Below are 27043 nucleotides of genomic sequence, written 5' to 3' on the forward strand. Positions count from 1 at the left end.
ATAATATTACATAAACAACTCAAAGATTTTAAATTATCAGGATAGACTACCAGGGAATAAATCATTACATCTTACTCCAGACCTTGTTGGAAGAGCCAGGTTTTTGTGGGTTTATATAAGCCCAAAGCCATTTGAACCTCAGAAATGTTGTTCTGCAGGGAGATACAGCTACAGCAAGACATGTCTCCTAGGTCTCAAAAGGTGATAATGCTTTATAGACAGGACTTGGAACTTGCAAATTCTGTCAGACCTTACTGGTTAGGCAAAAAGAACAGCAGAAAGTTGGTCCCAAAGTTAAGCAGGCTACAAGTCATGTGAGGCTTTATAGATGACAACCAACACTTGAATTTCACCTGGAATGCCTCTGGTAAAAATACAGCTTCCAGAGCAGAGACATTATGTGGGCAAAGTGAGGAACACCCATAACTGCTCACACGAGTGCATTCTGGACAAACTGTAGCTTCCCTATGGTCTTCAAGGGTAGCCCTATGTAGAGCATGTTGCAATAGTCAAAGCAGGAGGTGATTAGGGCATGAATCACTTCACTTCCCATCTTTTTAATTTGGTAAGCATTATCCTCTTAGGAGGCTTAATATTACTTGCTACTTCACTCCAGTTTCATCAAGAAATTGAAATAATTGTAGCAATGCCTCTTTTTTAAAAAATGAGACAAAAGCATGCACATGTATAGGTGTATAACTTGATATATAATACATTCATAAATATTTTTTATTCCTAAAAGGGTCATCCAATTATGTCAAAGAAAAAGAATGTTTACAAGTTAGTTGATTACTAATTAATAGTCATTGAAGGAAAGAGTCCAGGTTGATCTGGTCAGCTTCCCAACTAATCTGAGATGAAGTGGACCATTTTATAAATCACCAAATTGGGGTCTGAACCAAATCTCATGACCTGTGGATGCCCTGAACAGAAGTGTGTCCTATTATTCCAGATCAAGGGTTAGACATAAGTTTAGACACAAAGGAGAAAAGTCTTAATAATCCTTCCATCCCTACCCCCAATACCTTCAGCCTGAGGGACCTACCTTCTCAATAAGATCTAGGCATTCTGCATTATCCATCCAATCAATGGCTTCCCAGCTTATTCCCTCTCTGCCAAACAAAAACACAAAGCCAATGAAGCATGCATTTGCAGAGAATAGTGGAAAAAAAACAACACAAATCATTGCAGTTACAACAGGGAGAAAGAGAAAAATGAAGAAAGGAATAAATGTACAGTACCACCTTTAAACTAAACAAAAACCAAAAACTGAAGTATGTAAAACTTCCAGCCAGTGGAGAAATGGGTAATACAGTACCATTTTCTTAATATAATACTCTCTTTCACGTGGTAGAATATGTGACCAAATGTGAAACGCTCTTCCTGCTTCTAGCAGTTGTTTCATCCTTTAGCTGAGAGCGAGGGTTCTCCTAATTGCCAGAATGAGAAATGAGAATAAGAAATATCCCCATCTGTTTGAAAGTCCCATTTTGCTACCTGTTGTATTCCAGCTGCTCCAGGGAGAATATGTGCTTGTTGAAGTACTCTTGGAGCTTCTCGTTTGCATAGTTAATATTAAACTGTTCAAAACGATTTACCTGTTCATGACAAAAAAAACCCAGTATTAATTCCTTTTGTCTTGATCTGGGGAAAGCTCTATTTCCTTCAACGACAGTAAAGATGACAGGATTGGGGTAACAAGGATCGGATGGCAGATGTGCTTAACATCAACTTATACCTGTTTCTATTAGCCTATATCCTGGAAGCCTCAGGACGAAACTTCACAAAACATAGAATACAAGATAGAAAATGAAAGCTATAGTAAGTCCTGAGGAAGAGGAAAAAACTCAACTCTTTAAAGCAGTATTCATGCACACAGCATATACCCAAAGAGGGACTTCTACTATATTAGACTATCATAATCTTCTGCCTTCCAGATTTGTCAGGATTTTAACTCCTATTAAGCCCAAGCCATCATGTAACTATGGCTATATTAGTGAGAACTGGCAGTTGCAGTTCCAACTTATCTGTAGGAAGTCTATAATAAATATTCGTATTATTAGTGAACTGAAATGCCCTTATGAATCACTCTCATAAGATATTGCGCATTTATTTATACAGTCATAGAACAAAAACCCTTCACATTATCCAAGCTGTGGAATTCTCTTGGGGACCTTATCTTGCTGATCATCCTCTGTATCATTACCACCATCCCACCCCATCTCCAAATATCACCTGAGTTTATTTTCTACATGCACTGATACTATCTTTGTCCATGCTACAATCTACAACATCTTAATTTCTGACCTGGAAATTCTCAAAACCAAAGATATCCAAGATTCCCACAGATTTAAAATTTTCTTTCCCTTTGATCTTTGAGTTAATTTTTCCAATGATCCATGAGAAACACTGTGAATAAAGGGCCATGGCAAGAGAGTCTCTGGAGTCAGTAGCCTAGGAGCAAATAGGAAGGAAATCAGTTTATCACTTATCATGGTCATGCATGATGGAAAATAAATTATATCACTTGAAAAAGAGCTAGGAAAAAACAGTAAAGTCTTATATGAATCAAGCTGAACTCATGGTGACTTCATGGATACATCCATATAATTTTCTTGGCAAAATACAGAAGTAGTTTGTCATGGCCTTCTTCTAAGATGTTTTTTCAACTTCAGCATCCCAATCTAGTCTACAGCCCTACTAATCCCTGCTGGCCTCCCATCCAGATACTAAGCAAAGCAGAGCCTGTTTAGCTTCCAAGCCAGATAAGGTTGGTGCTGCCATCTGCTGAGGCAACTGAGTGTAGCATATCATTAGGAGCCTCACCAAGTAGACATAGCCACCAAAACTTTGACATCTGAACATTTTTATTGGGAAATGAATTGTTAAGAGGGAAGATCCGAAAACTTAGTGCCTGTGGTGCCCAAAATGAATTGCTTCTCACCATCCAAGACTTTTCATCCCAACTAAGCCCAGCTAGATTAATATACTACAGACTGAAGTCTTGATATTTGGAAGTCTTTATAATTGAAAAATCTCTACACTTAGAAGACTAGGTTAGTGTTCTCCCTAACATATAAGGCTTTCATGAGCAGAACCTTTTCCTAGTATGTGTGGCCAACTATTCAATTGCTGACCCCCTCAATTGCTATCTGAATTTGTTCAGATAAGACATTGCAATTACTAGTTCAGCCACTATTTGTGAGAACTAAGTTCTAGTCAGCTCAAACATCTCATCACTAGTGTGTGTGTGTGTGTGTGTGTGTGTGTGTGAGAGAGAGAGAGAGAGAGAGAGAGAGAGAGAGAGAGAGAGAGAGAGACCAAAGATATCCATAGTTTTCTGCCCCAGAAACTTAAAGGGCCCCAGCTTCTCATAGGAAGCCATAATCAAGAAACATACCAGAACTGCTCTGAGGTGTAAATGTCACACCAGAAGCAGTGTACACCTACTATATTCTTATAGAATGTTAAAAATTAATTTCAAAGAAAAGGAAAGAAGCAGCATCATGCCTTTGCTTTAAGAGCTTTCCTCCACTCTCTCCAATTCATTGGTTGCAATATATGGAGGTAAAGGCAGGGAAGAATTGGGCAAAATTATATCACTTGACATGTTTTTAACTAACATTACTGAATATATATGGGGGAGGGACCAGGTCAGGACAGCTACATATTTAAGGCCTCAGCCAATTCCCTTAATGAAGTACAAAGACAAGTGGAAGACTAGTGGCCAGACTGCACAGTCATTCAACATCTCTGTTACATCTTTCAGAAATGAGTGTCTCTCTTTCCCGCAGTGGGATAAAAGTAGGGGCAGCAGGGACACATGGACACAGGCATTCTGTCAAAGCCTTCACTGACTGTACTTAGCTCCTTCTGCTTAGCATACTCCAAATGTCAAAGTTTGGAATGGTAATGAGCTTTGAGTACAATGCAAGCTGACTAAGATCTCCACATCCTCCCCTCCCATGCCTAGAATGGTATTTGACAACAGCTGGCTGCCATCCCTGGAGGGAGGAAAATGGCATTTACAAGCAGGAAGCTTAATTAGCAAGGAAAGGTTACCCTTACAATGATCAACCACAGCTTGCTATTTTTGCACCATTCAGGGATGGGAAGAGTTATGTATCATACTCTTGCTCATATTCATGTTCCATACAAGCACAGAAGCTAGAATATGGTGATTTTAGAGCCTTAGCTTTTCTATGCAATCAGCACATTTTAGGAGCTAGGTAAAGTATGAGTAAGAATGACCAGGACTGTGGCTAGACTGGGAAAATGAAAAATACTCCAGAAGAAGGCAACAATTAAGTATTTCCATATTTCTCGCAAGCAAACTACATGGATGTGTCTGTAAAACCACCAGGAGTCAAGCTTGACTCAAGGACCTCTTGACTTTCACCCTCAGGTAAACAAGAATTATGTCTCAACTGCAGAGCTCATCCAAACCTTAAATTAATTCTTTGAGCTCCTAATGAAATATTTTGCACTGTTTTTCTTTGCCTAGAATCTATAACACGTACAAAATCCGCTGAACTTATTTACTTTATGGAGTCTGGAGCTTCACAAGTACTAGAGCCACAAGACAGTACTCTACATCAAACGTTGCCATGCTGTATATTAACAGGCAGCTTCTACCAGCTAGATGAAAGCGAACAACAATATTGAAGTCCTGTTGCTTTGGAGGAAGGCTAATGAAGAGAAAGATGCACTATATCACATCCATCTTGGTTCTCAGCCAACGCATAAGCAGAAGAATTCTTCTAGTGTAAAAGGCTCCATCCTCTGAAAAGAGTTTTTACTAGTGTATTTTGCAGCAGTGAGTTCTGTAAAATACATTTGTCTATTAATTTCTTCAGAAACACTGTCCCACCCCCCCCGGCTTACACTGTACAACATCCATGGCAATGGTTCTATTAACAAAGCTGATCAACCCACTCTCTCCTCCATTCCAATGCCTGCCTTTATCTAAACTTATTCTTAATTCCTGAAGCACTAAGCATATTCCAGGAAGCCCTCTCTTCTGGGAATAAGTAAAATATCATCAAATCAAGGCATCTCTTAAGTTCTGTTTCCCTTTGATACTCATGTGAATGCTGCCATCCAGGGGCAATCTCTCTCCATAGCAAATATAAACTGCAAAGCAGCTAATTACTAACTCACCTGTTCCACAGTGAGGGGAGAGCTAATTTCTTCCCCTCGTAGAAACATGGACCTCTGAGTAAGTACCTCAGACAGCTGGAAGGCATCCAAGCCAAGTAGCTCACTGACATTATTCAGCACTAGGAGACAGGACAATAGAGAACTGACAATAACAGATGTTACTTCTCTGTCTGATAGTAAGCATAAGTCACATGAACTTCTTCACAAAGTGGACACTAAGCATCAAAGGTGAGGATCTTATGCTGGGAAGAGTTTACTAATATGTGACAACAGCTCTGAAATATTTATTCTCCCAAAACTTAATTGAGAGACTCTTGTACCTCAAGGTGGAAAACCCAAAGTACAGTTGCACGGCATTCCAGAATGGAAGAAAGTTGCTCCCAGCAACCTATACTCTTAAAGACATACCCTTCTTTTTCACTTTGATGCTAAAATACTTTATGCATTTGCTAAGCAACTAAATGGAAAGAGAACATTGATCCACTGAGACAGAGAAGCACATGTAACAACAGAACAGTTAGGCAGCACCACAAAGACAAGATTCACAGATAGGGCATACCTACATATACCCTTTCATAAGTCAACTTGGAATTTATTTCTGTTTTTTAAATTGTGTTGAAAACATCAACTGTATTCCTAGGAATCCATTTACTTGTCAGCAGTGCAGAAAGTTATAAAAAAGGCCACAATAGCCTACTTGCTTAGTTATTGGTATGCACCAAAATTATGAGAGAAAAGCAGATTCCATGTGAGAATTCATTCACAAGAGGCATCACGTACCAGTTTTTGTGGTAATCTGAGCTCCTCCAGCAGTCATGAACTCAATGTTTCCAAGTTGTAGAATGCCAGATAGAAGTTTGAAGATGTCTCTGATCTCTTCAGAACTGAATCCCATAACTTCAAATGCAGTCTGTTGAAAACACATTTCAGTTAGTTTTTCACATTAGAATCATTAGGGTACCTTTAAGGAGCCAGGTGCTTCTATACAGACAACTGCTAGTGCTTCCAATTACTTGACACGTGTTTAAAAAGATGATGCAAAATAGCACTGGGAAAAAATTCCATGAATGAGGAGTCACAATAAAAGCCTTGCTTGGAATAAAGGCTCTTACTCTGATATTAGATGAAAATTCAAAAGCTATGCTAATCTTCTCCACAACATATTAAGAGAGTTCTCTGCAGAATGTTGTTTAAAGTTAGACATCCTAACACACTTAGTAGGAAGGAGCACTACAGTATGCAGTACAATTTACTTTCAAGAGATTTAAGGAATATCCTATATAACTCTGAGTAGTATGGAATGGAACCTTAATATTTGAATAATACCAGATAGTATCACAGCTGTCATTCACATGTTCCTAAATTCTTATTACAACTTTCATGTTTGTTATAAAGAGCAAAGCTAAGAATTTCCAAGCACTAAGTAATAATGTGATCCTGGAATTAGCTACTCATGGTATGTAGGGGTACCAATTGATTTCCATGGATTATGGCCAAATAGTAATTGATGTAGTAGCAGAGTCATACAGCTTGCTTCCTTGAATCATTATTTAATCCTCGCCAACAGACTGCCAGAATGTATCCTAGGAAAGTATCCTTAAAAAAAAGGAAAAAAGGAGTAAAAAAAATCCCTGTCAAAGCCCTTACCCCCTTTTATTTTCTTTTGTTTGATACTTATTCTCAGCACTTTCAAGTAACACAGATAGTAAACAATCAATGAATATTTGTCATGCTGCTACATAAATATTACAGTCTAACCTCAATTTATTCAGCTAATATTTTTAAAAAATCACCACGCCAGCAATGGTATGACTTCACATTTTGTGATTTCTGTGTTCCTGATTTTTTTCTGGAGATAATGAATACTTGAGCTACTACAGATTTACTGAATCACATAAGGAGATAATAATTATAATGAAAACTGATCAAAACTGCATCTTATTAAGTGGGAGCATTCAGACCTAATGGTTTTTAGATATGCAAAGGAATTGCAATAAGATCCACTTGTGTTTTCGAGGCTTTTGCTTAGGGTAATCCCTTCCATTTTCTCCTCTGTATGCCACTTTCTTGTCCCTATTCCATTGCCTGCTTTTGATTTTTAGATTCTATGCTGCACTCTGCTTTTAAAGCACTCTATAAATAATAAATGTCTGATTACTATATTCCCCACCTTGAAAAATAGTATTACTATTACTATTACTAAATGATTCCCTCAGATTCTTCCCCTAAGTGAAAGGAACAAGCAAGATAAAGCAGACATTCAAGAAACAAAAAGACAAATGCTGGTGGGAAGATGAGATTTGTCTTCAAATTACATGACTTCAGTCTAAATAGACTTTAACTGTCATTAAACAAAGCACATCATTATCAGGCACTACATTCAAGAATGCAAAACCCTCTTGGCCTGTGGGCATTTCGCTCCCCCAAAATAATTCTGTCTTCATGCAAAGAAGCAACTGGCACATTTTTCTTTAAAAAGTGTGTGGGGGGGGGCAGGAGAATCTATCCATCAAATTTTGCCTGGAATCAAGGAGGAGACTCACCATAACCTTGCTGAACATCTCTCGGTCGTCCAGGTCCTCGTTGATTATACAACCAGACTGGTTTAGGTAACGATAGCTCTTGGGTTCCAACAAGTGGAGACCTTCTGTAGAGAAGCAGCTCCCAGAAGGAGAAATGAATCAGTTAAGGACAGAGAACAGAAGCAGAGGCAATGAACTTAGAGAAGGGAGACCTCCCAGACATGAGCCAAAGGCAAGACACTCAGTAGGCAACTCGCTTTTTTCATGTTCTCACCCCCAAAGTGGCATAGATAGCACTCCCAGTTTAACAACGCAGAATGAAACAAAGCATGCAAAACAGAGTGGTAGTCCTGTGTGGCCAGCAGTGCTGAAGTAAATGTCTTGCCTGCAGGGAAATAAAACTGAAGTAGAGAAAAGAGGATGGTCAGGTGTTCCACTCCTGGAGAAAATCCACTTCTGTGGTCAGTAAAAATCAACACTGATTTGATGGCATATAATCAATCCATCAGTCAAGGTGCTCCTCTGAGTGAATGAAATAGTCCATTCAATGCTCTCTTTTTCTGAAAGTTGATAGGATTCTGCTAATGGGAAAAGCATTGTTACATATAAACGCATGAAACTGAGACAAATAATTTTCTTTAGTTTCATTTTAAATGAAAATCAGCCTTGGCAGGACACCATCTTCATTGTGGAAGTATATATTCCTGGGTTGGTAAAATCAACTGGAAAGGGGATGAATTTTAACTGAAAAATCTTTTTAGTAGATAAAGGATTTAAGCATCTCCTCTTGCTATGGTTCCTCAACTCAAAATGCCACTTGTTGAAGCTGTTTTCATGTAGAAGTGGCTGGTTTGCCTTCAGGGTGAGATACTGTCTAAACTTCTAGCACTTAGGTCACAACATTCTCCAGGCACATAATTGGAAAACACCTCTAAACCTACTTACTGGCATGTTGGAAAATATCCTTGCAAATCTGCAATGCAGATACCTTCTTGATTAGTTCTGTCAACAGCACCTCAATCAGAGGCTGACCCAGGAAAGAATTAGATGTGTTTCCAATTTTTTTTTTTAATCAATACTTGTCATAATACTAATTTCAGTCTGATTTCAACAGTGCCCTACATTTGACATGTGCCTTGAGACATATCCACAAATAATTCTGGGACATGAGCCTTGGTCATGAACTTTGAGAGCCATCAGCCTAAATAAGCAGAGCTCATCCATGGTGTGAATTTTAATGCATGTCCACCAATAATTCTAGTAACGTTTTCTTGTTTCCAAAGCAACACTGTTGTTTTTCCTGTAAATTTACAACTGTGGTTAATATAATATGACATATAAGATAGAAAATAGGATTTCAGATACATTTATCTGAACATATTTATGAAGAGAGAGCAAAGCAGTAGGAGAAAAAAGTAGCATATAGCAGAATACTGTAGCTGGCAGACTAATTCCATCTTTTTTAGGAAAAGAAGGAGCTTCTGGAAAAAAAAAAAAACACCCTGCAACACCTCCAGGTGATGGGAATTCAAGGCAAGAAGGAATGAACTGCAAGTGACTTGAAGGGCAGGGTATGTAACTACCTGTTTCATTTTCTCTACACTTCTGATTCTACTTTAAAACACAGCTGGGTTTGATCTCAGTTGTTTTGTTTGCTGACATCAAGATGCTACAATCAGAAGCCTGTTTACACATTGATGAGTCTATAGGATTCACAGAGAACTGGCAGCCAATCAGTTCTGCCTTTCCTAACCAATAGCGGAACGCAGAAAACATTCAGCCAATCCATGATCACTTGCTGGCTAGTAACAGTATCTTGTCCCATCCCTTCATTTGCATACCTAAACATACACTCTCTAGTGATAGTTACTTGAAATGGCATTTCCTAGTCAATGGATAAAATGTGACTGATGGGAATATTTTGAGAACTTTGGTCAGTGCTTAGTTTTGGTACAGTGTAATGCAATCCAGTGGGGGAGTAATCTCATCTCACGACTGGGACTTGGGACTTCACCACTGTTTGGAAGAGACCTAAGATGGGAATTGTGATAATATGCAATGCTATAACCAACCCTCATAGCCCCTCAGGTATTGCGCAATGATAAAACTTAAAAATAGAAGCTGGATTTCAGGCTCCCTTGCTTTCATTTCTCCTGCAAGACGAATGAATCACATGGGCATGGTCCAGACTGATTACAGGGTCATTGTCTTGCTTAGATACAGGTGATTCCTTTTGACCTGTGGTGAGGCCCGCTACTTGGTCTCCAACCTTCCCTTTTTGGGGAAGGTTGGTGAAATGGTGGTGGGGAGTCAACTGTGGAACAGTCCAGAGGAAACAGGTTACATGGATGCTTTGAGTCAGGCCTCAAGCTTGGACAAGAAATGGAGACAGTATTGGTTGCACTAGTGGATTACTTTTGCCAGGACTTGGATCAGGGTAGTGAACACGATCCTACTTCTTTTAAACTTCTCAGTGACCTTTGATACCAATGATCACAGTTTTCTTCTGGACTACCTGTGGGGGATGAGGATTGGACTGGCTCTGCTTTTTCCTGAGTGGCTGATTCCAGTCAGTGGCAGTAAGGAAGGACAGATTAGCCTGGTGGATACTCTCTTGTAGGGTGCCACGGAGGTTGGTCTTCTCTCCTCTCCTATTTAACATTTACATACGGCCACTGGGAGAAGTCATCTAACAGTAATCATCAATATGCTGAAAATACACAGCTTTATATCACTACCCCAGCCCAGACTGGTGATGCTGTTGAAGTTCTGTTCCATTGTCTAAGAAGCTATGAAGGCCTGGATGGAAGAGAACAGTCTGAAACTGAACTCTAGCAAGATGAAGTTCCTGTTTGTCTGTTAAGATTCTCTGTCGGCTCCAGGGGTATCTCTTGTTAGGCTATATCTGAGGAAGTATGTCTACAACTTGGAGGTCCTTCTGGACTTCCAGCTCCTGCTAGAACAGCAAGTGTAGCCCATGGTGCACCTGTTGTGGCTCTACTTGGGATGGGAGGACCTTCCTACAGTGACTCACATCCTTGTCAGCACCCATTTAGACTACTGCAACATGCTCTACATGGGACTACCTTTGAAGACCGCTCAGAAGCTGTAGCTGGTTCAGAGTACAATGACCCATACAGTAACTGGCATTCGCCAATAGGAACACATTACACCAGTGCTATAAGCCCTACACTGGTTACCAATAGGCTTCCAGATGAATTTAAAGTGCTGGTGCTAACCTATAAAGCCCTGCATGGCTTGGTGTGAAGTGATCTGCAGATCTGCATTCTCACATTGGAATCAGCCCAGTCAATTCTATCTACCTGGGAGAAATTACTAGTGAGGGGAGGGGGGTGGCAAGGTTCAGTGGTGCTGCTTTTCAGTGACAGTGCTGGTCTTTTGGAACAGCCTCCCAGTGGTTATCCAGTTGGCTCCCACCCTGATTGCCTTCTGGAAGCATTTCAAAACAGGTTTTTTTGAGGGCTTTGGGTTCATTATTCCATCTTCATTGGGTTATCATTTGGCTTTGTTATTTAATTTTATTCTAGGATTTTAATTGGTTTATAGACCCTCTAGTTATGTATTTTGATTATGTATTGTGTATTATGTATGTTATCTTGTAAACTGCTACTGAGAGCCCACCAGGATTCCAGGGGTCTAGAAATGTAATACATAAATAAAAATGCAGGAAATACAACACATAATTATATCTTATGAAAATGATTATATCCCCAACATTTCTGCATAAAGCCTTAGGAGCAATGCCATTGCCAAACTACAATTACCAGAGATTGTCTAAATTGTTGTCTGTCAGGTTCTAACCTTTTTCTCCCTGAATTTGGGGGAGGAGAGGATTTTTATGGGGCACTCTTATTATAAAAGAGGTTGATTTCCACAGTACAGCAATGAGCACCTTTACGAAATACCATTACCTCTTTGTTCCCCGCTGACATCAGCTAATAATGCATAGAAGATATGATAATTACGTTCTCCTGGGTTTTGGTGAACAACTCTGTTCTGAAAAAGAAAAATGGAAAGCAGGTAAAATCAGAAAATCAATACACATGAGCAAGGCTCCCAATATTTCTATGCACAGAATTTGGGGGTTCTGAGGAAAGTGAAGCACCTTGCCTTCACAGCCTTTTCACTCTGCCACCAGCATACAAGAATCCTGAACTGTGTCTGTATTTTTTTTTCATTTAAATGGGGCAGATATCCATGCAGGAAGGAGTAAATTCCAAATCACAACTCGTGGCCCATTCTTAATGCCCATTCCCTCCTTGTGTATCAAACTATGTTCTTCATTAAAAGTAAACAATTTTTTGCAGGACGGGTAAAGAATGAAAACATTCACTATCCTTCACTGAGATTTTCCTACAACTGCATCTCCACTATAGGGGTTGCAAAGCAGGTTGGTTGGTTTTGGTGAATTTATTCATGCTGCCTCCTTGCTTTTGTTCATCTAAACCAGTGTTTCTGGCTGGGGAATTCTCGGAGTTGAAGGCAACACATCTTAAAGTTGCTGAGGTTGAGAAACACTGATCTAGACATTAGTGTCTGTCTGCCTGCCTGTCTTCCTGCCTGCCTACTTGCTAGCAGAAGGAGAAGTATTTCAGACTCTCAGATTCTTGTTTCCAGATATCTTTCCTTTGCCTTTTTCAGTCCTAAAATAAAATGTACTGGAACTGATGAATGTCTGAATCAATGCAGGGGTGCAGCTGTTCTCCTTGAGCAATAGAGAAGTTAAACATACTATCCTGGAAAAGGGAAGCATGCTCTGGAAGCTTGTTGTAGTAGTTACTGAAATGATAAAGAACTAATCAGAAATGGAACTAAATAAGGAAACATTTGCCAGTTGCTAGGGACATAGCTTAGTTTTGGCAGAGAATACTCAATGGCGCTGTGTTCAACATCGTTCCCTGGCTGCTTTTACATCATCCATATCAAGAGGAGTGTTGGGAAAACAAAAAAACAAACAAGAGCAGAACAAACTTCACTCACCTTTTCCAGTAAATCTGAGCAACAAGTTAAGAAACAAATGCAATTAAGATCCTCTTATAAACATACTCTCTGATAGCTGGGAAATAATCTTGGAAATGAATTCAAATGTTGTACCTAAATTATATGAGTTTCCAGAATCTAATGAGTTAAAGAACTACAATTTATTGCAGAATGCTTGAAAGAGAATATAGCGATTGATGGAAATCAGGGGGAGTTTCACAAAAAGGCACTTACAGTGTAATCTTTCCACCTCATTGGTGGAATTTTCGGTAGGATGTTTCATCATTGCCATCTTCCTAAGTCTGCAACTACCCCCCATTATGCACCTTTAAATTAACTACACAGATGGCTTACCGGCTCCATTCTTTCTTAATCTAGAGGTGAGCAATGTCTGAAGAGCTGCAATTCAAGTAAAGGATACAGTCTGTGACCCTCCCTCCCTGGATATGCCCATGCTGGGAAAAATGTAGCTGGATGAATTTGCCAAAGCGGCTAGAATTGTTGTTATAGACTGTCTTGGCATTTCCAAAAGCTTCCAGGACTGGGCTGTGGAGAAAAAAAGAAAATTGATAGATTTGTTCGGCAGGAGCATTAGATAAGTTTACACAGAATACATTTTATAACAGAATAAAAGCCTGGTTGTGTATAATAGAGACCATTTAGATCTTGACAAAGCTTCTGTTAAAAGCAAGTTTGTAGCCTTGAAAACTGTAATAACCACCTCAAAAATGCATGATAACATCTCATAAAACATTTGTGTGCCATGACTCTTACTTGTTCTATAACTAACAGAAGCAGAAAGGATATGCAAATATTCTTAAACTCCATACATTTTACATATTGTACATCCTTTCTTCGTGCAGAAAAGTTCTTGTTTTAGGGTAGCTGGTTTGCTGTTTCAAGTCCCTGGGAGAATTCCATGAGGCTGGCACAACTCCCCAAAATGATTCTCCATGCTGGGTGCAGCACTATCCCAGGGAATAAGAAACCTGCCTTTTCTCAGAGCTTCTGTGCAACAGAGCACTCAAAAAGGCGGAATAAAAGCTGCAACCTGGGACTATATGCCCTTGACGTGGGGGATGTCAAATGTCATTCCAGTCACCTGCTCATGACATGGGTCCAGAGGTGCAACATCTCCCCATTGCCTCCCACTCACAGGAACCCCTTAGGGCCGTAGGGATTTTTACCTGCTCCCCAGGATCGCTTCCTCCACATGGGTGCTCTTCTCCAAAGCAGGGCTACCCAGCGAGGACTGGCTCATGGCAGACAGAAACTTCAGCAGCAACTTGGTACTCTCCGTCTTTCCTGCTCCACTTTCTCCACTATTAATGGACAGTCCAAAAGAGATAATTCAAGTCAGGACCAGCCAGTGGAATTAATAATGGCAAGAAGGACTCTGAAGGTTTCAGGCATCTTTCAGCGCCACAAGTGGGACAAAGGAGGAAGAGCAGCTTGTGGCCTCGTTCCTCCTCACCTGATCAGAATGCACTGGCTGTCATGGCGCCTCCAGAGACAGCTGTAGCACTCGCTGGCTGTGGCAAAAATGTGGGGAGGCAGCTCCCCTAGGCAGTGCTGTCGGTACAAGTCAATGGCGGATGCATCATACAGCCCAGAAATGGGTTTGTAGGGATTCACAGAAACCAAGATAGAACCGATGCTTGTCTGCAAGAGAGGGGAACAAAGGCAAGGCAATTAAGTGCTTTTGTGTTTCCTTAAGAACTGATAATTCAGAACGAAATGTGGTATGTAAAATTAACAGGGAAGCTGAATGCTAGTTCCAAGGAACATAGAAGCATTGGAAGGGAGGGAAGACCTTAAAGCTTCTGCCATTGTTTGCTCTGGGAAAAGAGATCTTAGATTGGTCTACTGCAAATAAACCCTGAATGGAAGACCTGCATTCTCCATGGCTATTGCATGGTAGGAACCAGCAACCTTCATCAGGATTGCTGTGGGTTGGGGGGAGGGGTGAATTGAGGTTAAAGAAACCTTACCTGAACACTTAGTGATTCTGGTATAGAAAAGAACAAGCCGGGGAAATTGTGTGTTTGTGTATACAAAGACATACAGTGGTACCTCGGTTCACGAACTTAATTCATTCCATGATTCTGATCGCGAACCGAATTGGTCACGAACCGAATCAAATTTCCCCATAAGGTTCAATGTAAATAAGGTTAATCCGTTCTGACCCCTACGAACGTGGTCACCAACTGAATTGGGCGCAAACCGAATCAAATTTTCCCATAAGGTTCAATGTAAATAAGGTTAATCCGTTCTGAACCATATGTATTTTTTTTTTTTAACCACAAAAATATGAAACAAAGTACAGGCGATCTCACCTAGAGGAAGCCACAACCACGTGTCAGAGCAGGGAAGATGGCCGCGGGTCGTGTTCGTCACCTGATGCGGAGTTCACGAACGGAAGCAAACTTTTGTGAATGCTGCTGTTCGTGAACAAAAGCGTTTGTGAACTGAGGTATTACTGTATATGAACAGGCCTTGCCATCCAGCACCTAACTCACCCAAAGCCTGGTGTATTATGTGACCTCCAAGTAATTCTTTAGGAACCAATATAGATTGGTACCCATGGTACTATATCAGCTTTCCACAATTTTATGCTTTTCTAATCTGTTGAACTAAAAATCCCATCAGCCCAGCTTGGGATATACAATTCCCCATGTTCTGCCACCACCTTTCCTACTATACAGAACTATGGGTAATTATGCACCATAAAATTAAGGCTGCATCCTAATTGCCTCTTTCATGTTATATAAAGGATCGTGGAGTATCCAGAAGCCAGGCACCCCAATCAAGAAGAAGAGCAAATAAAGATTTGGACTATTAAGATAAAAAGAGAAGCCATTAAAGAATAAATAGGATGACTTCTCCAGGCCTACAGAGTACCAAGTAATGAAAAGAACAATGTTGTCTCTTATTACTTTATTGTATCAGCAATAGGAATTGCTGCTTTATTGTATCCAGCAGAAGGAAAAGCATTTGCTGATAGTTATTACAACCTTACTTTCCAGTAGAAGAGAATATATGAAGCTCAGGGTTGAACTTGGTTGAACTTGGTCCTTGGTGCTCTCTGAGCTTGGTTGGGCAAGCTACTGTATATAAACAGGGAGCAAACCCCACCCCCACTAGCACTGAGGATGTTACCTAGTCGGGTAATGAAACATCCGCAATCAAACAACCAAGCTCAGAGAGCACCAGGGACTCCACAAACTTAATTTCATTGGGTAAATTTAATGTTTCTTCATACAGCCTTCCTTAATATACTACACTCAAGATACACGTGATTACAACTTTCATTATTCCCCAACTAGCATGGCACAACTCTATATGATACCACTCTTGAAGAGACATTCCCATGTCATTCAGCACACTATAATGATTTGTTCCTAAATTTGTAAGGTAGTGGGACCAATCTGAAAGGGTGTTCACTAGATTCAATACAGCTCTTGAAGATAAACAGTTCCTCATGAGTCTGACTGATGTATTTATTGATCAAATTTATATAGCTGCCCATATCATAAGAAATGACTCTGGGCGGCGTACAACACTGAATAAAACAACATGTAAAAACAATCATTATAAAAATAAAAAAAAATCATTGTTAAAAATTAAAATATTATTAAAAATTAAAAATATAACCAGGTCTTGAGGGATTTCCGGAACATTAACAGGGATGGAGCTAACTGGACTTCAGGGGGGAGAATGTTCCATAAGGCTGGCGCCATGGCAGAGAAGGCCCACCTCCTGGGACCCACCAATGTAAGTCCCTAGCGGATGGTACCTGCTACATGCCTTCTTTGCCAGATCTAATGGGACGGGCTGATGTAATCGGGGAGAGGCAGTCCTTCAGATAACTGACTGACTTATGCCTATGATATCACCAAAGTTTTCCCCCACATCTAGAATAGTACCGCATTTAGGAGTGCTTTTGTATTAATAATAGTGACAAAGTGATGGACTGCAGTTAAATAAAGTGATTTAAATAAGCAGCATGGGCCAAGGGAGGAATAAAGCTAGTAGCTGAGCCAGAGCCTACATGAAATTTATGGGTACATTTATTTGTCATTCAAATTGTGAAGCCAAATGGAAGCCAGGCTATGTTGGCTACAAGGAAGCTATAGGAATTCAAACTACAAAGTCTTGTCTTAGTGTCCTCAGCCTGGCTATCTCCAGACATTTTGGGACTGCAACTCTTTATAGTCTTAGCTCAAAATGAAATCTAAACAACATGTACCTTAAAGAAAAATAAGAATGAAATTTGTTTTTAAATGTGTATTAAAATGCAATTTAATTCTTTTCCATTGAAATGTAATTTTAAATTAAAGATCTCAATGGGGAGCAGAACAGGGGAGACTTAGATGGACATGAAAGTAGCACAGTCCATAATTAGCTTCATTCATTCATCCTATGGCTAAGTCATGGGTGGCAACTTCCCCTTTTAAACTAAATCTATCTTCAGACTCCTTAACAATTGTCATAACTGTGGCCTAAGTAGTTGAGATCCATGATGTTTTTCTTTAAGTTATGCAAACTTTACTAAGTCTGAAACAGTTAAAACTGTTCTTCTAAAGTGCTCTGGGATTCCTGAATGAAAAACATGATACACACAATAAATCAGGCAATAATATTCACTTTTACTCAATTAGCTGTTTTTAAAAAAGTCTGCTTGTGTTTAACAATGGCAGCAGAGCACCACCAGTGCTACACATACCCTTCTCAGTTGTTTTGCAGGGGCAAGCAAACAGTGTTTTGAACCAGATCAAAATCCTAGATTAAGCTCTCCTCAAAGATCCAGAACTCCTATGACAAATTTGAGACACTCCCCTGGCCTTTATCTTCTTGTAATGTGGGGGGGGTCATAATACTGGGCCTGTTTAATTATTTCTCCCAGGGAGCTTTTAAAATGGAAATTACCACTCCTGTTCATCTTTGTCCCATAGTGGGAAAACACATTGAGGTTCTGAAGAGAGTTAAGCAAAGTGGCAATTTCCTGCATAATACAGGAATACTTTGGTTCACGAACACTTCTGTTCACGAACAATTTGGTTCGTGAACAGCAGCATTCGCAAATTTTTGCTTCTGTTCGCGAACTCCACATCGGGTGACGAACACGACCCGCGGTCATCTTCCCTGCTCTGACAGGTGGTCGTGGCTTCCTCTAGGCAAGATTGCGGTCGCAGACAGAAACTTGCTGTGAAGCTTTTTGGTGTCGCCTCAAGCAAGGTTAGCGTTCTCTCTCCTCATACTGTACTGTACTGTACTTTGTTTCATATTTTTGTGGTTAAAAAAAAATACATATGGTTCAGAACGGATTAACCTTATTTACATTGAACCTTATGGGAAAATTTGATTCGGTTTGCGCCCAATTCAGCTGGCGACCACATTCGTAGGGGTCAGAACGGATTAACCTTATTTACATTGAACCTTATGGGGAAATTTGATTTAGCTCATGACCAATTCGACTCGTGACCAGAATCGTGGAACGAATTAAGTTTGTGAACCGAGGTACCACTGTATGTAGCTTGATCTGTAGAACTGGCATGGATTCAGTGATGAGCTTTTGACCAGGAGGTATTTGGGCAGGTTTTTTTAAATACATCAAAAGCTATTATCTGAGAATGGAGATTCCATCATTGACAGGAGGAAAATCAATGTGTGTAAGTGGAGATAATATATTGAGTAAAATGTTAAAGAACCAAGCCTTAGCAGCTCAATCAAAAAAAGGGCATATAAGAGGGTATATTACAGGTTTCTAAAAATACACTGCTGAAGGAAGCTATTAGAATCTGCACAGTCTGAGGCAACAGATAAATCTAAAGAATCCTGAAAACCAGAATATAATATAAACTCTCATTAACCAAATACAGGATGAAGATCAGAGTATCTTCTTTAATAGATGAAAGTATAGTTTGTATACATCTGCAGAATAAATCTTTGGAAGCCAAGAATTTGAATTACTTTTCAAACAGATATTTTTAAGGACTACTGCTGTAATACATGTTCTTTATTGAATGTTTCAGTCATGAAAGGTGAAACAGGGCACATTTTCTATTTTTAGGACCTCATCCTATTTCCTCAGAAGCAGAAACTACTGCAACTGGAAATGGGGCATTAAACAGAAAACATTAAGTAGAAAGTAGTGTATGTGTCTCCATAGTCCCAGCTTGGAGTGAAAGCCTCATGCCTGTAAGTGTTTAAGAATCAGGCAGTGAGTTCTAATAACCCATTTCTTTATTTTCTTATCTACATTATGCTATTTCAGGGATAGACCACCCTACTAGTCCAGTGGCTTTATTTGGAATGTTGAGAACATGTTAAGGATGCCTTCAAAAAGTAGCTGCTGTAACAAATATGAACAGTGATTAAGGTACTCCAGTGTACCTTAAGACTAACTGATACAGTTGCTCCCTGTCACTCAGTCCAGAGCTCCCAGATGCTCTCTTCTATTTTGAATTATCCTTGTATTTTTTATGGTCAGGAAAACAAAGCAGTGGGCTACAAAAGCTTATAGAGCCTAGGAAGGCTCAAAAGCATTGTGTAAAGTAAGATGATGATGGAAGCGATGACTCTGCTTTCTTTGGAAGTATGCTCAACATCACACACAGACAAAAAAAAAAGACACCCTCCCCCTTTCCCCAACAAAAGAGTCTTCTGAACAGATAGAGGGAATGGCAGAGAGTGCTAGGTAACTTTTTATTAGACATGCCAACCATTGCAATCACTTTGTGAAAGTGCCCACAATAGGGTCCCCTAATTCCAAATCTGCTCAGCAGTGTACCAAAATTGGCTACTTCTGAGTTATTAATAAACATGAGAAGATTTCAGCCCTCAAGATCTTTGGTTGTTCTTGTTTTTAAACAGAGCTGCAACATTCATCACTTTTGCTGATCTTATCAAACACCCAGAAAGCCTGTTCTTTCTAATTTCATCCATTAGTGACATCCATTAGTCTTCTGGCCACTTCTGGTCCCCAAGATGACTAAATGCCTGGGATTGTTTAGAAATAAATTCCCCGTTAAAAAAGACTGGCTGATCACCAATGGTTTCCACTACAGTAGTGTTTTTTTGAAATAAACTGTTCCACCTTACAACATGCAAGCATAATTCGTTTGAGAAATTACATGCTTTTCCTTATGTCTTGTAATTTTTCCTCCAGGGAAATGATTAATAGCAAATAAAAACTATTTTTAAAAAAAATCTGTTAAATTTTCTAGAATCTCTTTCCCCTGAGGAAAGATTTTGGTCTGCCTTTCACCAAAAACACACAACAAACAAACAAACTAAAAAACCCTTTTGCAGAAGCATTCTCTCTGGCTGATCCCAGGTATTACAGGATTGCTGTATGATACTTTTTAAGACACCTAGAACTGCTGCCATTTTTCTTCCTACTGATATCTAACACGAGCAATAAATTGTGCAGTGCCCCCGCGCCCCCCTTCATAGCATTGCCTGGTAGGGCCAAGGAAATGAGCAGTATAGTGATGTCACTTCATTATGTGTAGAGCAGCTGGCATCAGATGTAACACACACACAAAAGTGCAAGACACAAGAAGCGGATACAGATCCATCTCTGTTATTCTATCTGGCCCTTAGACAATGTACGTGAAGGTTCTGAATCTGGAAAGAGCACAATGTAAATGTTGTTATTCTCATTCTCTTTCTGAGGAGAGGAGAGGAGAGGAGAGAGGAGGAGAGGAGGAGAGGAGAGGAGAGGAGAGGAGAGGAGAGGAGAGGAGAGGAGAGGAGAGGAGAGGAGGAGAGGAGGAGAGGAGAGGAGAGGAGAGGCAATCAGATGCAAAAGAGTAGTGGACAAATGAAAGCTCTAGAGCAGTGATGGTGAACCTTTTGGGCTCGGTGTATCAAAAATTCAGAAAATGCCTAATGACTCTGCTGGCATGTCACCCCCCTCTTGAACAAAAGAGAAACAATTCTTTACATATTCATTTATTTAAAAAAATACAGTCCAATCACGTGTGGCACTATGTATTATATGAAGAAATGTCGAATAATTACAAAAATGAAATACGGCTAAAACAAACTCAGTTTTTTTGGTAACTCAAACAGGGAGAATAGTTGTTGTCGGGTGTTGGCAAATGCTGGCGTGTCACCCCAAATGTCGTGGCGTGTCACTTTTGACATGCGTGTCATAGGTTTGCCATTACTGCTTTAGAGGCTGGTGGGTTATGAGCTCTGGATTGTAAAGATCTCTTTGCTGGGGAGAGAGTGAGGGGCTGGGGGCACAGATTATGAGCTGGGTGCAGATGGTAAAAAACAAATAGGTTACCACTAGACAGCATAATGCATTATTTGCAAGTCCCTTGCTTGCTCAAAATAGAAGATGCTTCCTAGAAAACAGGTCATTTAATTGATCATTTACTGGAATATAAAATGCCTTCAGTCCTTGTTGCCTTAGTAACCGTTGCGATGCAACAGTGTTAAGATCCACATTTCAATATCAGAATTTAAAAACACTCAAGTGCAGGTAAGAAGAAAAGGGAACATGCTTCATCTCCTTTCTTGCACTCCCATAATCTCACAGTCACCTTGCTCGATACGGAATTGCCTGCTCCTCCTCATCTCCAATCTACATTTGCAGAAGCAGCGAGAAATCGGATGTTTAATACCAGAAGTAGGAATGAGATGGCAGAATCGCTGGATTGCAGCATGGATTCTACCCCTTTGGAATACAGGAAAGGGGCACACTTAGTTAACTCCCCCTTATATGAAAGCACTTTCTTTCTCTTTGCAGATAGAAGACTAAAGCTCAGGAAGCAGGCTGAAATTTGGCATGCACATAAACTTGCATGTTTGTGTTTCAACCTACATGCTGGTTGCTTTCTCTTTTTATACTTGGGTGAGCATTCAAAAATGTAGTACAGTAATACCTCGGTTCACAAATGCTTCTGTTCACGAACAATTCGGTTCACGAACAGCAGCGTTCACAAAAGTTTGCTTCCGTTCGCGAACTGCATCGGGTGACGAACACGACCCGCGGCCATCTTCCCTGCTCTGACACGTGGTTGTGGCTTCCTCTAGGTGAGATCGCCTGTACTTTGTTTCATATTTTTGTGGTTAAAAAAACAACAACATATGGTTCAGAACGGATTAACCTTATTTACATTGAACCTTATGGGAAAATTTGATTCGGTTGGCGACCAATTCGGTTCACGACCACGTTCATAGGGGTCAGAACGGATTAACCTTATTTACACTGAACCTTATGGGAAAATTTGATTTGGTTCGCGACCAGAATCGTGGAACGAATTAAGTTCGTGAACCGAGGTACCACTGTATATATCCCACCAATTCATTCTACTATCTGACTCTATTTGATAGGTTGGCATGGTCCTAGTTTTACTAAGAAACTATCCAAATATTCTCAGAGGTTTCTAACCAAGCTTCTGTGCTCATGGTCCAAACATGTACAGAGCAGCTTAGAATCATCAAAGTACACTTCAGAGAGGCACGGCTCCTGCAAACCTGGATATCAAGTCTACTTATCATAGCCTGAGGATACAGTCATGCAGATAAGTCCTCTTTTGGGGAGGTTTCTGGTCTAGCACCTTGTTGGAGAGATTAGCAGAGAACCAGTCTCATTTGTTCACTCACATAGATGTGGTTCTGCTTGTAGCGCTGGTGCAGATTGAGCAAGATGGCAGCCTCATGCAGGTCTCCCAGCATGGACATGTCCTCCACACCTTCTACACTTGACTGATGCATTGGCAGAATTTTTTCTTTTGGCAGAGAGGCCCATGGATAGCAGAACACCTAGTGGGAAGGGAAAAATTGCATAGAGAGATGGAAAACTGCAAAATGACTGCATGTCCTGGGTGACTATCATCTGCTGAACTAGATGTAATAGTAAAGGACTTGTGTTAGACTCATACTCCAAGGGTATGGTAAGCCAGCTAGCAATCATGCATGCTTGCAGATATGAGTTTCTTGTATTCACATGTCCTTTAAGCAAACCTTTCAGGATCATATGGTAGCCCTAAAAAGAACTCTCAAGGTGATTTATAATGCAATCAAAATTAATAAAATCACCATAGCAATATTAAAAAAGAATCAAGTTCAGATTTAGAAGCCAGAGAGAATGACATCAGTGCATTAATATATGCAGTGCTACCATTTAAAGACAAAAAACACTACTAACCACCTAAAACCATCAGGGATGGAGCAAGGGCAACTTCTTTGGAAGGAACTCCATAAACCAGATGCCGCTGCAGCTAAAACCCTGTCTCATATTCCTATCAACTGAACCTTTTTAAAGTGATGTAGTATGAAGTGGAGCCTTTGACCCTGAATACAGACACAGATTCTACAGAAGAATTCTGGTAGTCCATTTTGTGCCCATAGCAGTTTTTCAAGGGTAGCCCCATACGCAACATTTTGCAATAATCTACAGTAATTTGATAGTGACCAAGAATTAATCTGTATGTAACCTGACCCAGTGTGAATACAGGCCACTGACTGTTTCTTGAGGGCAGCAACACACGACATTGTCTGCTACCCACACCTAGCCCACTGGGAAAGGCAATCTCTGCCCATCATTTTATGCTACACATCAAAAGTATTTTTTTTTACTTCTGCCAATTCAAGTGGACTGTTCACCTACTGTGCCTCATTTTATTGTAGGCAAATACCTCCACTGGAACCAGCTACTGTGCACTTGGCAGGATCACCCTCTCTTTTCCAGTCACTGGTTATTGTCCTCCATGACCACTTTTTAAAATAAATTCACCAGTGAAACAATGAAAAACTGGGCTTTAAAAAAAAAAAAAACTAGGTGAAATTGCTAAGTTTCTGTCACTTTCTAGGCCTAAGAGACAGGAAAAATGGTAAACTACAGGGTTTCTTTCTTTTTTTACCAGTCCAGGAATGGTAAAGTAGTGAGGGACTTTGCCAATCAGGGGTCATGGTAAATGTGATCCAGACAGAACGCCAAGCTGTCTGCATGGCTGAAACAGAGGAAAGGGTTGAAATGTGAAAAGGGATTTCTTAAATTGGCTTCCTTTCCAGCTGGTTTACACCCAGGAGACAAGCAGCTGAAGGTTCCAGTGTAGAAACGTCTTACGATTTGGGTCACTGCTTTGCTCTTAAGCACTGCAGTGCTCTTTGCACTGTTTCATGCCTCAAACATGTAAATGTTATAACAAATTGTCAGATGCCATAAGGACACTCATGAGATCAAACTCCTGCATCTCCATCTTTGATTCTATACTAGTAATTGCTAATATAGAAAAACACACACTGAAAGGATATCCACCTTTCTATTGCTCTTTTAGCAAGCCTCATTGAGATGCTGTAATGGCTGTTAGATCACATTAAAAGATAACTGATCTGCATTAGGTCATCTTGTCTATGTATGCAGGGAAGGACGCAGGCCTCCCTCCCTAATACACCAGAGAGATTTGGAAGGAGGAGGATGTGCCTAGAGAAAGGAGAAGATGACTGATTTAAGATATTACTACAGGGATTATCTCCAATTTCAAAGCTAGCCAGCTTCAGAACTACTGGAGTGTGAATCGCTTGGAAGCTTCAAGAGCCTCCCCCAGTCTGCTTAGGTGTGTTGCTGCCCTTCCTGAGAACCTGTGTACTTTGCGGCTCTGTTTCAGGGTCAAAGAACGGAAATGCAATTCAGGGAAACGAATTTGCAAGTGAGAGTGGAGAGCAAACTCTTAAGAAAAATATACCTGTCCAGGCAAAATGAGACCGCCAACACTCAACACTTGGCCATCTTAGGCACTACATGTTAGGCATCAGTTGCGTCTCCCAATTTTTATTTATTTTTTTAAATTTACCTCAAATGGGCAGGAGCATTATCCAGGAGTACTTTCCTCAGTGGTTCATTGAAGTCTTCAATTTTACTTACCTCACCATAGTCTGAAGTAAGGAGCATGGAGCCATTAGCACAGGATCCAAGAGTGCAGGGCCACATATAGTCCTGTTCCTGCAACCACACACGTGTTCCCTGTAATCAGTCACAGGAGAGTTCAACCATATAGTCTACACATGTTTACATTTGTACATATTCAGTGATCACTCCTGCTCTTGTTTCCTTTCTTTGCCAATCAGCTGCAAAAGTATGTCATTTCCAGAAATACTTTTAATGTGCATATTCAGCAGTAAATGGCTGCAACAGCAGAAGTACATGAATTAAACATGTAGATGGCCACCACAAAGGGGCAATCTCCCCCCACCTTGCAAATAAGGTAGTATATATATGCCTGTATGAATCAGGATCAAGATAATCAGAGAATTGATAATCTTTCACTTTTGCCTTTTTTATTTAAACAGTTTTCATAGGAATACAGGGAGGATGGCTGGACTGGATGACATTTCTTATAGTCCCTTTCAGAAGGCTTTATAAGTTCAGGGTTTAGAACTATGGCAGAAAATTCTATCCCATCCAAGTCCCCAAACTGTCTACAAACAGACCAGCATAAGCATATTATAGATATGTGCACACTTTGTTACAGCAACTGGTGGAACCTGTGGCCTCCCACCATATATCTGACAGCTGAACACTGTTGCATATCAGGTCTTAAGTACAGGGGTACCTCGGTTCACGAACGCTTCTGTTCACGAACAATTCGGTTCACGAACAGCTCCGTTTGCAAAATTTTGCCTCCGTTCGCGAACGCCGGATCGGGTGACGAACAGGATCCGTGGCCATTTTCCCTCCCGTGACCCATGATTGCAGCTTCCTGTAGGGAGGGGGACTCTCCCTCCAAGCAGTAACCGCCTCCCCACCCGCCTTCCTGTCCTCCACGCCAGAAGTCGTGTCGAGCAAGGTTAGCGTTCTCTCTCTTCGTACTGTACTTTGTGTCATATTTTTGTGGTTTAAAAAAAAATAATACATATGGTTCAGAACGGATTAACCGTAATTACATTGAACCTTATGGGAAAATTTGATTCAGGACGCGATCAAAAATTGGTTGGCGACCAAATTCGGAAGGGTCAGAATGGATTAACTGTATTTACATTGAACCTTATGGGAAAATTTGATTCAGTTCACGACCAATTCGGTTCGCGACCAGAGTCGCAGAACGAATTAAGTTCGTGAACCGAGGTACCACTGTATCTCCAATTTCTACAGTCTGCATTTACTGGATCCCCAACTTATCATGAAGAATGACACATAAACTATTCAGTCTGCCTGATGCAGTTCAGACTGGGACAAATGGAAAGAGCCCCACTTGGTTCATTCTTACATTTCTTTTTAAGCAGTTACATTGCAAATATTGTGGAAGGCACAAAGCTTTACTTTGCCTCCAGTTTCAATAGTTAACTTTTTCCCATTTCCCAGGCTTGCCCCACATTCAAAGGCATTACTGAATTGTGCCAAAATCTGTCACCTATTTGAATAAACCAGGCAAAAGCTGTCTTTGCTTAAAAGCCATGCGCCCTTGATATATAGCATGCAGCTGGGTTTATACAATGGTTTTCACCCATTTCCAATACCACAAGATCTAACTCTGTGTAGTCCTTGCTCACTTATGGCTAGTGTTAGACTGACATGTGAGATTTCCAGGCTCAAAGCTTCAATTAATTTTTTAACTCTTTGCTATTTCCCTTTAACTCAGTTCCCCAAGTCTTATGAGTCCAAAAATGCTACCTTAAGCTACCTAACATAAAGGGAGCTGAAATATTACTCTGATCTCCTTAGAGGGAGGTGCGATACAAATGCAATTAATTTTGTAACCTTGTTACATACAATCCTGATTATTTTTAGATTCCTTTACCAGGGGATTATGTACCATGAAAACTGGCAATGCGATAGGGACTAGAAAAGTGTTTTGTGATAACCACAGAAATTACTGCTGGATTCATCTTGGTACATCAGCTTGTGATAATTCCTCACACAAACAAAGGGTCCAACTTGGCCAGGGTAAAAGCTCAAACTGATCAACCAGAGGAGGAGAAAAGGATAGGGCCAGCCAATTTACATCACAGATGCCAGAGAGGGAGGGTCTCTGTCATCTTTATAGGAAGAAACTGACAGGAACTACAGTACTTCTAAAAAGTGGCTGAAATACACAGGCAGATGAGGGGCTGCATGACATCCTATAAAATGGGCTTGTTCTGGAATATGTTTCTTGTTGAGAAAGAGAAATACAAATCTTTTTCAGTCAACCCAGGCCATGATACTGTGTGTGTGTGTGTGTGTGTGTGTGTGTGCATGCCCACGCGCGCATGTGTGCAGCAATGCTTTGGGGGAGAAGGCACCACTAGAGCAACAGTAGCGGTTAATGTTTATTTTACTCAAGGGCGAAGCACAAACCAGCTTTAAGAAAATGAATTGGACAGCTGAATGCTTAGTAGTTTTAACAGTTTTGTAATAA

At 40.4% G+C, this 27043-nt stretch overlaps 1 protein-coding gene across 1 annotated transcript in view; it reads right to left on the bottom strand.

Moving 5' to 3' along the window:
* The window catches only part of LOC103054264 (unconventional myosin-X-like), a 70224-nt gene extending 47792 nt beyond the window's left edge, over positions 1-22432 (bottom strand). Inside the window, exons 1-12 of the mRNA XM_025172350.2 lie at positions 22308-22432; positions 14158-14345; positions 13871-14005; positions 13105-13229; positions 12684-12697; positions 11615-11699; positions 7704-7807; positions 5941-6070; positions 5161-5279; positions 2308-2454; positions 1498-1598; positions 1046-1112 (exon numbers count right to left, since the gene is read on the bottom strand). Of these exons, the coding sequence (XP_025028118.2) occupies positions 1046-1112; positions 1498-1598; positions 2308-2454; positions 5161-5279; positions 5941-6070; positions 7704-7807; positions 11615-11699; positions 12684-12697; positions 13105-13229; positions 13871-14005; positions 14158-14345; positions 22308-22418 (1326 nt within the window). The 5' untranslated portion in view covers positions 22419-22432. The remainder of the gene's footprint in view (positions 1-1045; positions 1113-1497; positions 1599-2307; positions 2455-5160; positions 5280-5940; positions 6071-7703; positions 7808-11614; positions 11700-12683; positions 12698-13104; positions 13230-13870; positions 14006-14157; positions 14346-22307) is intronic.
* Between the last annotated feature and the right edge of the window lie 4611 nt (positions 22433-27043).

The sequence above is a fragment of the Python bivittatus genome, unplaced genomic scaffold (assembly GCF_059951505.1).
Source record: "Python bivittatus isolate LINGU-HERP-01145 unplaced genomic scaffold, Pbiv_v1 ctg000480_np1212, whole genome shotgun sequence".
Taxonomy (NCBI): Eukaryota; Metazoa; Chordata; class Lepidosauria; order Squamata; family Pythonidae; genus Python; species Python bivittatus.